Source organism: Leucopleurus acutus (assembly GCF_964270905.1).
Source record: "Leucopleurus acutus genome assembly, chromosome: 2".
NCBI lineage: Eukaryota > Metazoa > Chordata > Mammalia > Artiodactyla > Delphinidae > Leucopleurus > Leucopleurus acutus.
Window position 1 is genome coordinate 126,375,857 of NC_139143.1, and position 14,615 is coordinate 126,390,471.

The 14,615-nt window shown below is 41.8% G+C and overlaps 1 protein-coding gene across 2 annotated transcripts in view; it reads right to left on the reverse strand.

Annotated features, from left to right (window-relative positions):
* Positions 1–14,615, reverse strand: part of ST6GALNAC5 (ST6 N-acetylgalactosaminide alpha-2,6-sialyltransferase 5) — a gene marked incomplete at both ends in the record, with an annotated part of 173,327 nt that overhangs the window by 13,657 nt on the left and 145,055 nt on the right. Inside the window, one exon of one of the 2 annotated variants that reach the window (XM_082863389.1) lies at positions 4,956–5,365. The exons of the other annotated variant lie outside the window; for it this stretch is intronic. Within the exon in view, the coding sequence (XP_082719515.1) occupies positions 4,956–5,365 (410 nt within the window). The remainder of the gene's footprint in view (positions 1–4,955; positions 5,366–14,615) is intronic. 2 annotated transcript variants of the gene reach the window in all.

The window sequence follows — 14,615 nt, forward strand, 5'->3', positions numbered from 1 at the left end:
GGTACTGTAAGATTAAAAACTTTTTTTATTTTTTGTGTTTGTTTTTTTATGTATTATTTGTGTGAAAAGTATTATAAATCTATTACAGTACAGCACTATATAGTCAATTGTGTTAGTTGGGTACCTAGGCTAACTTTGTTGGACTTACGAACAAATTGGACTTATGAACACACTCTTAGAACGGAACGTGTTCATATGCACGGGACTCACTGTAATTAGAAAACTCTGGAGCCTCCAGCCTACATAGGTATTAACAATCCCCCTTGTTTTTCACCAGGGCTCTAAATTCATAAGAACTTTGGGACTGGAGGAGGTGGGACAGAGCAGAGCTGACTGAATGGGGGAGGGGAAGAGAAGGCAGTGCCTTGCCTCAAGTTAGACCTTGTCTTCACCAAGGCTGTGACCTTGAGATGGCAGGTTGTTCTAGACTTAAACTGGGAGAGTGAATAACTGGAATGATGTGGAGCCCAGGAGGAGAATGACAGCTTACTTATACCGCCAGATTCCTGATCCAAGAATCACACTCATGTCCCTATGCTTTTGAGTTGTAGGAAACACTAAGAGGGCTTTTCCCAGTGGCAGAAACTTCCCTACAACTTTGGCTTTCTTTTGTGTGATGTAGTAGAAATCACAAGCCACATCCTGAAATATAGGGGGATGTGACTCTACAGAAAAAGATTTAATGGGTAAAAATGGGGAGAATAAAAAGTGGAGGACTAAAGAAACTAAGGTGAACATTTCTTTAAAGTGTCACTTAAAATTCCCCGGACTTGCAAAATAGTAGTCTTTTGGGATCACAGGCTATAGAAATGTAACTGCTTTGTGCTTTCTAAAAAGATTTGAACTCTTTTTCCAACAAAGGAATATCTAGTGTTTTTACACTGAATCAGCTGTAATGAAGGAATATGAAGAGCTGTCATGTGCTAATTAGGGAAAATTATCAGATATTCTTTTATATGATGAAGTAACACACTGAGCTGATAATGCTATAGTACACACTAAATTACAATTAAAGGCCTTTCTGCTCCACCAGAATCTCATTTATAATATCTATGGAAATATTCTTCCTGCAGTTATTTCATTTATACTTCTTTTATCTAATTACTATAATATTGGTTCTGAATCATATTTTCCTAATGTACCCTGTTCAATTATAAAGTTATTTTCAAGTGCAGTTACTTTCTAATATCAAAGAATACCACTTGGCCATCTATGTCATTTGTCATGCTTCTTAATTGCAGATTGTTCCTGAGACATTTTTTCCTCCACTTTTTAGTAGGGTGAAATTTCCATAAATCAAAATTTATTGAATTATCTCATTTCTTCAAAATATTAGCCTGAAATGAATGTCCTGATTGTGAGATTGCAAAATTAGATATTCCATACTTTGTGTATCTTTAATCCATGCCACTGTTTTGTTAGGTTTCAAGAAAAACATACACAGAGGCAATACTGTTAGACCCTAAGTGTTTTGTATTTTAGTTTATAGAAATAGTTTTGTTCTGAAGGGCTGTTCCTGACTTTGTTCTTTAGCTTGGAGTAGACTGAAGATTAAGAATATGGACACATGAGAATATTGAGTCAATACAATATTAGCTTATTTAAGACAGTTTCTTTCTTTTTTTTTGCGGTACGCGAGCCTCTCACTGCTGTGGCCTCTCCTGTTGCGGAGCACAGGCTCCGGACGCGCAGGCTCAGCAGCTGTGGCTCACGGGCCCAGCTGCTCCGCGGTATGTGGGACCTTCCTGGACCGGGGCATGAACCCGCGTCCCTTGCATCAGCAGGCAGACTCTCAACGACTGAGCCACCAGGGAAGCCCCTAAGACAGTTTCTTAAAGGTAAGAGGCACAAAGATTCTAAAAGTCGACAGTGTACTTTGGCATCCTACAAATCCATCAGTGTGATTCCCTGTGTGGGGACTGCATGGATCCTAGTAGATGGATGAGAAGCCTGGTAGCCAGTCCATGAAAGTTTACCTGTCTCTTACCATCTGGGCTCACTAAGGACACAGGCTTATTGAGCAAAATGTTTTCACTGGTCAGAATTTAATGAATTTAGTGAGTGGGTTATGTCTTGACGTGAGGTTGTTTCCTAAGGATGTAAGGATGTAATGACTAGTCTCCAAGTTTTCAACTTAATCCCTTAAGAAGATCCAGAGCAATGTGTAAATATCCTAAATAGCTAACACTGCAGCAGCGTTTCAGGAATACTTGCATTTAGCAAACAACCATTAAACTCAAAAGAGAGAAGTGTTTTCTATTGAAGAGAGTCTTTCTACTTATTTTGAATTTTCCAACCAGAAAAAAATGAAACTGTAAATAACTTCCCTCATTCTCCTTCTCTTATAAAGCGCTCTCTTGGTTAAATAACTCATTCAAATGAGCAACAGTCTGTTATTTGTATGTGTTTTTTTTTTTTCTCTTATTTGTGGTTTTTAAAGGACAGTAAGTGACTGGATTTCATGACAGCGTGTGATGGTGACCAGGATCCCCCATGTGATCTACTGGCTGGGCTAACCATGGAATCACCTGGGCTCCCAGGGAAGGAGGCCACAGTGCCAGTGGCCAGGTCCACCTCTCCTCAGTCCATCAGATGCCATGCCCACTTTTGCCTGGACCAGCCCTCAAATGGTCACAAGGTTTTAAGGATTTAAAAAGAAAGCTCTTCCCTGCAAAGAATTTGGGAATGATGGGCTTTGGTCTTTCTTTAAAACTCTGTTCTTCATAATGAGCTGCCTAAGCTACAGCCAAAAGGATTTAGTACTTCACATTCTTTACTTATCGTAGCTCTTTAGTTTTAAGATAAGAAATTGATGCAGGAACAGTTTTTGTAAGGGGGGGTAAATTACATCATTAAATGTGTATTAGTTATAAACATACGTGTTTTAGAATTAAGGAAATGAGGAAATTTAATTATTAGACTGGTCCTATGAGGCCTAGTCACTATGCCCTTGTCACATGTGAGGTCGCTGAAATGTTAGCTATCTTGTCCAAGGCCATATAACTAGTGAGGGACAAAGAATTCCAACCCAGAGCTGTGTGTTTGGACTACAGCACACGGCTCCTTTCAACACCTATAGCTGTCCTTTTCTTCACCTAGATTTGGCCAGCTCCCCACCCTTTATCTCTGCTTCCTCTCTGGCTACTCCCCACCAGCACTCCTGTTGCAGCCACAGGGACTCTTCTCCAGCCCCCTGGAAGTCCTCTCACCTCCGAGCTCTTATACCCATAAGGATGTTTCTCTCTCCCCTTCTCAGGTTCTTATTTACCTGGATAAATACTTATTGGCCTAGGTCTCAGCTTAAATACACCTTTTGGAGAAAGTCTTTCCATCACACCCTCATCTTCTAAACCAGTGCTTTTCAAAAGATTTTGACCTATAGTCAGAATACATTTTGCCTCACGATTGAGCATATATGCTCACATGTATTGCACATGGTTTTCATTTCATTTTAGTTTCCTAAAGTGTGTAATTTAGTTTTTTTTAATATGCTCACAGAATTGTGCTCTCATCATCCCTATCTAATTCCAGGGCAATTTTATCACTTCAAAAGAAGACCCTGTATATGTATATTTCTATGTATAAAACTGAAACAAATTTTATCCCATGAAATAATACTTCGCCTTACTATAGGAGATGAATGCTGATATTGTCTGTTTTATTCCATTCTTTCCATTACATTAAAAACAATCTTGCAGTGACTCAATACATACATTTCATGTTCCATTACTGAGTTGTAAGCAGCAGTTTGGTAAGCCTTGTCCTAGACTACGGCAGGTCTCTCTGTCCCACTGGTCGTAGCACCGTTTTCTTCCCCTCACATGACCTAGCACACTGGCCACTACTTGGTGAATATCTGCTGGCCCTGTTAAGACTATATTCTGGGAGGGCAGGGTCTAGATCTGCCTTATTTCTGACTGTGTATATCCCCAGTACCAGGTGCAGGGAAGTAGTAGGTACTCAGTAAATATATGTTGACTGAATAAATATTTGCCTTTGAAAGAGAAAAATAACCCTATACACTTATTTCTGATTAAGTAAAATAAAATGCAATAAACCTATTCTCTTGCACTTACTACCAGTGTAAGCCAGGAGCAGTGTTGCCTCATCCTCCAGAGCAGGGATTTGGCCCTGAATTATCTGTATAAATGTCTCAGTGCTTCCTTTCACTTTGCCCTATAAATTCAGCTTCAGCAGGCCAGTCTCCAGGAGGGCCCTACCGATGAGCTCTATAGAAGGCACGAGCAGTGTGGTCACAACAGAAAGCACTTAGCAAAGGCTTTTAGAAATAAAAGAATGCCATTTGCAGCAACGTGGATGGAACTAGGGATTATCATATCAAGTGAAGTAAGTCAGAGAAAGACAAATACCATATGATATCATGTATATGTGGAATCTAAAAAAATAATATGAATGAACTTATTTGTAAAACAGAAACAGACTTACAGACTTAGAAAACAAACTTATGGTTACCAAAGGGGATAGCAAGGGAAAGAGATAAATTAGGAGTTTGGAATGAACTACTACTATATATAAAATAGATAAATAACAAGGACCTAGTGTAGAGCTCAGAGAACTATATTAAATATCTTGTAATAACCTATAGTAGAAAAGAATCTGAAAAAGAATATATATATTATATATGTATGTGTATATATAATATATATAAAAATTGTATTTCTATAACTGAATCACTTTGCTATACACCTGAAACTAACACCTGAAACTATACACCTGAAACTAACACAACACTGTAAATTAATTATACTTCAATTTTAAAAATGGTTAAAAATTAAATTAAAGAAAAAGAAGCTTAAGGAGATGAGCTTATCTGACATAAGCATTAAAAAAAAAAAAAAAAAAAAAAAAAAGCTTTGCTTTTGTTGAATCAGCCAGCAAGGACATTTCCTCACCCTCCCCTAGACCCCGCGCACCCCCTGCCCGTGCCTCTGTACCTGTCTTTGCCGGTCTCGCGCTTGAAGAGCTCATCAAACTGCAGCATCTTGTGGCGCGTGATCATGAAGGCCTTCAGCCGGGGCAGCACCTGGCTCAGGAGCTGCAGGTTGTTGTAGACCTGGCCCTTGCCATCGCGCCGCATGTAGCTGCTGGGGCCCCAGAAGATGAACACGGTGCCCTGGCTGACGTTGAGCAGGTCGTGGCGGTTGCGGAGGATTCGCTGGAGGCTGGAATGCGCGATGACCCTGAGGCTGGTGCGATTGCCCACGTCGTGCCCGTAGCCGCGCGTAGGGGCATCATTCATGCGGATGACGCACTCAGTCTGGTCAATCCGGGGGCCTCGCAGGCTACGCAAGAGATGCCCCGAGCTCGTCACCAGGGCACAGTCCCTGCAGTGCATTTTCAGGGGCTGCAAGAACGGGGAGAAGGACCCCATCAGCGGCAACACTCGCTTGGCACCAGCAGGTCACTTCCCTGCCTCCGAGGGCTACCATCTTCGATCTTCTCCCTCCTGTGCCGGAATACATCCCTTCTGCTATTACCTCATCCACCCCTACATTCTCTTCCAGACTGGTGACAGGGAGTACTGGACAACAGGGAAAGAGAGCCAGCGGTGACCTGTTGACCATTGGGCTCTGGGCTTTACTGATATTAATAGATCAAATCGTCATATCAATCCAGCAAGCTTGCTGTTACTGCCATTTTACAAATAATGATAACCCTAGGCTCAGAGATGTTGAAAAATTTGCCCAAAGATGCATAACTAGCAAGTAATGAAGTCATGCTTTCAAACCCAGGTCTTTCTGAATCCAAAGTTACCCCCAAGTTGAAGAAAAGACTATACTACAATTTGCTGTGACACTAGTTTTCATGCTCTTAACTCACCTTATTGGAAGTTAAGCATGTATCAGTGTCCTTGGATGCTGTACAAATATATTTATCCTAAATAGACATCGTCTAAGAATCATGTGAGAAAAGACATGCAAATTGTAACCCCTTAGAAGCCATAATTTTGAAATGACAGTTATGAGAGTTTCTCCCATTTTAAGGGGAGAGGGAGAGAAATTGAGTCAGTGTAGCTTCAAAAATGTAAAGAAAGCCTCAAGCTCATCCACTGTCCTCGCGCCCTGTGGAAGCCCTGGCCCTATGGTGTCCACCAGGGACAACGGCAATGACAATGCTCATTTCAACATCCTGAACCAGTGATGTACTTTCTGAACACCTACATTCTTACAAGTTAAACATTTCCCTGTTCATGTTTAATGAGAAATATCTCTCACTTGCTGTTTGAAGATAATGTAATTAGGGCCGGAGGCCCAGGCCAGCAAGTGCACAAAAAAATGATAATCAAGAATGTTCTGAAGGACAGTTGCACTGTTAGATTTTCCCCAGAGACTCTGCCCTTCCTCTCTGTTAACTCTGAACTGGACGCGCTGGCTCCCTGCAGTCTCAGAAAACTGGATCCAATTTAGTGCTGCGTATATACAGTCTTGTATTTACTCTTGGAATTTCCTAAGCCATAGCTCTGTCTTCCGAACCAGACAGAGAGCACCGAGGGCGGTCACCTTCCCTCACTGCAGAGTGGCCAAGGGCACCCACAGAGGATGGTCCAGGCTTGTCTACACTACCTGTTAGCTATGGGACCTTGGCAAGTCACTAACCTCTGCAAGTCTCACTTTTCTCATTTTTAGCCGAGGATAATTGATGCCTCATTCCACTTTGATAGAATTAAACTGTACACAGTGGTAGGTTGAGCCATTTAAAATCGCCAATATTTGACCTGCGAAAGTAGCAATTGCATGGGGTTGAACCCAGTCCTTACCATAGGACGTGGCATGGCATCATTCATGAAGTGAAGGCTGCTCTGGGGCTTTTCAGGCAGAGTGGAACGCATGGTAGGTACGCACCACATCAGTGTGTACTGATCGCTCTGGGTTTCTAATTGACACATGGGCTTATGAAATGGCGATTCTACCACTGTAAATTCTCATCATTCATTTGGCATCCAGTTACTCTTAGGTGACAAATGTACTGGGCAGCAAGAATGCGAATGGAATGGAAAAACAGAACCCCTCAAAGTTTATACTTTACTGGGGGGCAGTAGGTCAGAGATGTGCAATGACATGACACAATGGGGGGCTGTGCCGCACTGTTAGTAAAGGGGGCTGTTTAGAGCACAGCCGGGCTGGGGGCACAAAGGAAAGAGTGGTCAACTTAGTTAATATTTCTGATGTTCTCTTTGTGCCAGGCACTGTTCTGAGCTTTTTATGTAATTGCATTAATTCTTCAACTAAACCTATAAGAAAGATATTACATCATCACCCCTGTTTTACTAAGGAGAATATTGAGAGGTAGAAGAGGAGCCCGGTTTGTTAGGGGGTGTTTGGGTTTTAGCATCCAAAGTCCTGTATCCTGGGAAACCTCTACTCGTGTGAAAACATTCCTACAAAGATGACAGGGGCATCTGCAAATAGCATGTGAGTAAATGATGATAAGGGTCAGGAGACCCAGGGTCTAAACAGACTTTATCACAAATTGGGTACTTAACTTTCTCACCCGTAAAACAAAGAGAGCGCCAACTAGACACCTGTGGCCAGATGATATTCATTCGTTCATTCATTTAACAGACACTTATTAAGCACTTAACACACCCCTGAGGTACCGTGTAACTCAGTCTGTTTGCTTAATAAGGTCACTTTGCAAGATTTCATTCCACTGGACCCGAAAGCCATTGGGACCTGCTTTTTCCCCTCAGACTCACCTAGAGCTATTATCCTGAATTTTCCAGTTTGATTTATAATTTCAAGACATTGTGCTCATTTTTACTGGGGAAAAAATTCTAAAGAAAGGTCCCAGCATTTCTTTCCCCATAATTAATTATTCTGCTGTGATTCTCAGAGCATAGGCTGCTTGACAGGTGAAACTTGTAACACCTCTGGAGATTCCAAGGCCTCTCTCTCTCTCTCTCTCTCTCTCCCTCCCTCCCTCCCTCCCTCCCTCCCTCTCTCTCTCTCTCTCTCTCTCTCTCTCCCTCTCTCTCTCCCTCCCTCCCTCTCTCCCTCCCTCCCTCTCTCTCTTTCTCTCTCTCTCTCTCTCTCTCTCCCCACACACACACACTATGCCCATGTGAGGCCAGATGAGCACACTTTCAGGGAAGGCCAAGGTTCCTGACTGTACCATACGGACCCTCTGTGATTACCGGGCGCCACCAGAACATGCTGGGGTCCACCCAGTCGCAGAAAGCCCTCCCTCATGAGTCCTGCCCACCTGCCTTAGCTCTGAGGTATTGATTACCTCAGGCACCAGCATCCTCTCTTTGAGTTGTACAGATGCACCAAACAATGCAAAAAAGATCTAAGTCTGAATTATGCCTTAAGCGCCTTTCTTTAAGTGGTGCCAATAAAGTGACAATAGCTGTTCTAAACAATGTCACACTTCCTGCAGTTGAGAAGAGCATGTACCAAAGGCTGAATCACTTCCAAAGGCGGAAACAAGTCTCTTTCCTGCATTCAGAGGGACTAAGGATATCTTGGGAGGCAGAAGAACTATACAAACTGTGGGACCCAGGTTCTTGGGGTGTTACAGTCCCCTGAGACAGCCATGTTCCTGCACATCGAAGTACCATTATCATCCTGAGTGTCTTAACGACATGGGTGAAAATACTCATGCCTTGGTGAGTTAAGATTCCTGATGTAGTATTGAACATGTTCTTCCCTTAAACACTCAGATGCTGGGTTGATGAATCACTCCGCGGAGCATGGGAAGGTGAACTTGGGGCTCTGCCAGCAGGCCAGGGAGATAAAACTCCACCGAGGACAGGAGAGGGGAGGTGGCTCCTGGTGGACTCACTGTCTACCTACGCCTTCTCTCCTACTTCTTTCTCACAGTGTTCAGCTTCCCTGATCCTTGGGGACATTTTCCTTAAAGACTCATTTGGTGAGGGGTTCCGCCTTTTGTAGGAAACATGGGCACCCGTGTTAGGTCACTCCAACCTTGGTAATCTCTCTGGCTTCCTGACTTATGTAAGCACTCAATTAATACTAAATTGATTGATGGGTTGATAAGTGAGTGAATGAAAGCCAACCTCCAGGCTTCTCAGTCCTCTGAGAAAACCTCCATATATACAAAGAAGACATGATGTGATGCCCTAACCAACAATTCTCCTGCAGCCCTGTGTACTAATACCACGGGGAGAAGCAGGGGAGAGCACAGAGGAAGCTCTGTCTGCGGAGAAGGAGGCTGGACCATTTGCCTCCGGGCCACTCAGCCCAGGGAGCCACAATGGCCAGAGCCCAGGGCACTGCTTGCAATTAATGGCTGACTGGGAAAATGGCCCAGGACACAGTTAGGGCCATTAAACCCAGCTGGTTATTAATCCCCAGTAAGAGCTTGGTGCCAAGGTCATTAGGGCTGTTGTGCAGTGAAAAATGCTCAGGAAAATCTACAAGGCACGGAGCAGTTACCTCTTCTCCAGACCACTGATGCTCAGAGCAGCAGCCCATGTCCCAGGAGTGCGGTGCACAGGAGCCTATGGGGGCAGGTGGGTTGGCTTCTAGAGGAAGTGCGCGCGCGCGCGCGCACACACACACACGGGCACACGCAATGCATCATCCCAGTTCCTAGGACAGTGGCTGCAACTCACTGGGGGCTTATGAATGTCTTAGAATATTGGGGATATTTAGAATATTTTAGAAGGTGTGAATAAACTTCTCTTTCCACCCCCGACTCCTGGGGAAAAAACCCCACAATCAGGCGACGGGGAGAATGACAACTTTCATCACAACTTGCTCCTTTGGGCCGCGGCGACAGAAGCAATTCCTGCTTGAGAAAGCACACTCAGGGAATCCAGGTCTGATTTCTGTCACAGCCCGAAGAGCAAGAGCAGAAGGCATTCTCCCTGCGACCCAGTTGATGTCTCCTGAGCCTGTCTTAAAAGAACAGAACAGGCTAAGTCCAATTGAACTTGACACCTAAAACACTCAGTGACGTCCTTGCAAACATTTGCAGCACGGCAATCTCAGGCTTCACTTTAAAAAATTCTGATTTATTGGGCAGAGAGAAAGCCACCTCAGAACATAATGTCCATTAGTTTGGTAATGAGACCAGTCTTGCTCTGGGAGCTGATTGTTGGTCTGGAGCAAACATAAGATATATTAAATGGTTTCGCAGGTTTCAAGAATCTCTGCACTTTCCAATCTGATATTTTCCAGTAATTACTGGGCTTTTATTACCTGTCAACCTCCGTTTACCCTGACACTGGGTATAAGCCGCTCTGGTTATTTAATACGATTCACTGGAAAAAGTGTTACTCTTCCAAGTTGCTCCTCTCCCTCTTGTTCAATGAAAGCCCTCCCATCAGCAAGAAGTCCTCCTCCCTCCACCAGAGCCACTTTCCATGATTTCCATCCACTGGCTGGCTAAGGATGAAGGAACTCCTTGGGTAGGAGGAAGTACTGAGCAGTGTTTAAAATATGGCCTTTGGAGTCATTGGCTTCGAGCTTGCTTCTTCCACTCCTTAGGTGGATAATTTGGGGCAAATTGGCTTAGATTCTCTGAGCTCCAGTTTCTTCACCTGTGATCTGGATATAGCAAAGGCAGTCTCAAAGAAAAGGTTTGCTTTTTCAATTAATGGTGTGCCTTCCACCCAGCTGCTCAAGACAAAATTCAAGGATTGTTCTTGACACCTCTTTCTCTGCCCCCTACAACACATCCAGTCCTATTGGATCTCTCCTCCTATAGATGTCCCAAATCCTAGCTCTTCTCACCATCCCTGCTGCCACCCCCTTCATCAAAGCCACCATCATCTCTCTTTAGTTCCTGCTGCACACTTGTAACTCTTTACTTCCCTCATTCCATCCCTCCTCTATATTCCTGTCTCCACAAAGCTCCTGGGGTGACCTTTAATATGTAATTACCAGAGAGTTCTGTACAAGATGATGCCAATACCGTACTGTTTGATTACTATAGCTTTGTAATATAGTTTAAAACCAGGGAGTGTGATGCCTCTACTTTTTTCTTCTTTCTGTTAATTACACTGCCATATCTCCATTTCCTGTTGTCTGACATGATTTATATTATATAATATAATAATTTATATTATTTCCACACCCAGGACGCTCTTCTCCTGGTCTTTGCATGATGACACCTTCACCTTCTTCAGGTGTTACCTCAAACCACCTCCCCAGAGAGACCTTCCCTGACCCCTTAATATTTCCACTGCCCTCCTTCGCCATCTTCTGTCACTGTCTCCATTATCCAGGCTTCTTTTTTTTAACCTTTTTTTTTTTTTTTGGTTGCACCATGCAGCATGCGGGATCTTAGCTCCCCGGCCAGGGATTGAACACGGGCCCCTACAGTGAAAGTGCCAAGTCCTAACCACTGGACTGTCAAGGAATTCCTTATCCAGGCTTATTTTTAAACTCAAGCATCACTACCTAAAATAATCTGAATTATGACTTGTGTGTTTACATGTTTATGCCTTTCTCCCTTACTAGAATGTGAGCTCCAGGAAAGGTGAAGCTTTATCTTGTTCACACTTTGTCTTCAGCCTCAAGAACAGTACCGAGAATAAAGAAAAAGTTCAACAAATATTTTTGAATGAATGACTGAAGGATAAACCATGTAGCACCTACCACAGTGCCCGGCACATCAACAGTATGAAAGAAATGTGCTTACTGTATTTGTGTCACCATTCTACTAGTAACCAGTCCCTGATATTTTTTTTTGTCTGGGTGAGTAGGTTGATATATTCTAAAGCACAGTATTTGAATTCTCCTGCATATGTCATAACCACCTTCAGCACTAGGTGACCTTCAAAGAGAAGTCCAGGAAATCCCATTCGTTTTTTAAAATTTTTAATGCAATTGCATTCTATTTTTTTACATGTATTATATATTTTTAATGTCTTTTGACAACTTTATTGATATATAATTTACATACCATAAAATTCACTCATTTTAAATGTAAATTCAATGATTTTTAGAATATTTACAGAGTTGTGTGACCATCACCATGATCTAATTTAAGGACATTCCTGTCATCCTGAAAAGATGCACATCCTTACCAACACTTGTTATTTTTCGTCTTATTGATAACAGCCATTCTTACAGATATGAGGTGTTATCTCACTGTGGTTTAGTTTTGCATTTCCCTGATGATCAGTGATGTTGAGCACCTTTTCATGTACCTGTTGGCCATCTGTATGTCTTCTCTAGAGAAATGTCTATTCAGATCCTCTGCCCATTTTTTCTTCCAGTTTTATTGAGATATAATTGACATATAGCACTGTATAAATTTAATGTGTACAGCATAATGACCTCTGCCCATTTTTAAACTGAATTGTTTGTTTGTCTGTTTTTTGCTATTGAGTTGTATGAGTTCTTTATATACTCTGGATATTAACCCCTTATCAGATATATGATTTGCAATATTATCTCCCATTCAGTAGGTTGCCTTTTCATCTTGTTCATGGTTTCTTTTGCTATGCAGAAGCTGTTTAGTTTGATGGAGTCCCACTTGTTTATTTTTGCTTTTGTTGCTTTTGCTTTTGGTGTCAGATTCAAAAAACATCATCACCAAGACCTATGACAAGTAGCTAACCACCTATGTTTTCTTCTAGGAGTTTTATGGTTTCAGGTTTTATGTTCAAATCTTTAATCCATTTTGAGTTAATTTTTGTGTATGGTGAAGAGGGCTGTCCAGTTTCTTTCTCTTGCATGTGGCTGTCAAGTTTTCCCAATACCATTTATTGAGGAGGCTGTCCTTTCCCCTTTGTATATTCTTAGCTCCTTTGCTGTAAATTAATTGACCATAAATGCATGGGTTTATTTCTGGGCTCTCTAGTCTGTTTCATTGATCTGTGTGTCTCTTTTAATGCCAGTACCATACTATTTGATCACTACAGCTTTGTAATATAGTTTGAAATCAAGGAGTGTGATGCCTTCACTTTGTTCTTCTTTCTCAAGATTGCTTTGGTTATTTGAAGTCTTTTGTGGATCCATACAAATCTTAGAATTGTTCTCTTTATTTCTGTGTAAAATGCCATTGGAATTTTCATTGTGTTCTTGATTTGCATTTTCCTAATGAGTAATGATGTTGAACATCTTTTCATGGTCTTATTTATGCCATTACTTTTCAGGTTTCTAATTCCATCTATTGTACCCTATCTCTACCCCAAATAAGTTCCACCATGCGTAGGTGATTCTATTGAACTCTAAGTCAACATTCTGTTGACTTCTGCAGGAGTCTTGTATGTGCAGGACCTACAAGCCAGAGGAGGGTGCAGAGTCTATGTGCGTGGAAAATAGAGAGAAAGAGGGGCTTTTTAATCAACACCTTTAAGTCAGGAGAGGTAAATCCAAAGTGGAGAATCAGGTGAGCATTGTCTGGGACATATGTTTATATTTAAACCAGATTTTGTAAAAATAGAACTACCATTTGATCCAGCAATCCCACTTCTGAATATACATATGAAGGAGACAAAATCAGTCTTTTGGAGAGATATCTACACTTTAATGTTCACTGCCACATTGTTCACAGTAGCCAAGATATGGAAACTCTATAAGTGTCCATTGATGGATGAATGGATAAAGAAAAATGACAAATAAAGAATACTATTCCACACAATGGAGTAGTATTCAGCTATGAAAAGAAGGAAATTCTTCCATTTACAACAACATGGATGAACCTAAGGGACATTATGCTAAGTAAATTAAGCCAGACAGAATACTAGATGATCTCACTTATATTTGGAATCTGGAAAAAAAAGTTGAACCCATAGAAAGAAAGAGTATAATGGCAGTTGCCAGGGGCTGGGAGGTAGGGTAAATGGGCAGATGTTGGTCAAAGTGTACAAAATTTTATTTATAAGATGAATAAGTTCTGGGGATCTAATGTACAGCATGGTGACTGTAGTTAATAATACAGTATTGTATACTTGAAATTTGCTAAGAGAGTAAATCTTAAGTGTTCTCACCACATACACACACACCCCCCACACACAAAAGGTAATGTGAGGTGATAGACATGTTAATTAATTTGATGTGGTAACCACTTCACAATGTATATGTATATCAAATCATCACATTATATACTTTAAGTATATACAATATTATTTGTCCATTATACCTCAATAAAGCTGGGAAAGAAAAGAAAGCCAGATTTTGATAATTAAAGTTAGAAAATTTACCTAATCATATTATATTGAAATGAGTTTTCTAGAATTACAGAATAGAACGAGTGGCAGAAATCTCAGAGATTAAGTAGCCCAGTAGTTCTCTGAGCAAGTTTCCTCAACCAGCAGCAACAACTAAGTCTAGAAACTTTCTAGAAATGCAAATTCTCAGGCCCCACCCTAGAACTTCTGAATCAGATGCTCTGAGGTGAGGCCCCGCAATCTGTGCTTTAGCAACACAGGTGATTCTGATGCATCCTCAAGATTAAGAACCCCTGGACCAGGACAGTACCTTCATTTTATCAAGGAAGAAGCTGGAACTCATGAGGTTATGTGATTTGCTCAAGATCACACACTAAGGGCAGCACCTGGGATAAAACCCCAGGTCTCCTCACTCCACAAATCTAAGAAAATTCGCCGGTGTCCGTAGATTGTTCAAAATCACTGGGAACTCACTGAAAAGGAGTCATGAATTAATAGTTTACTT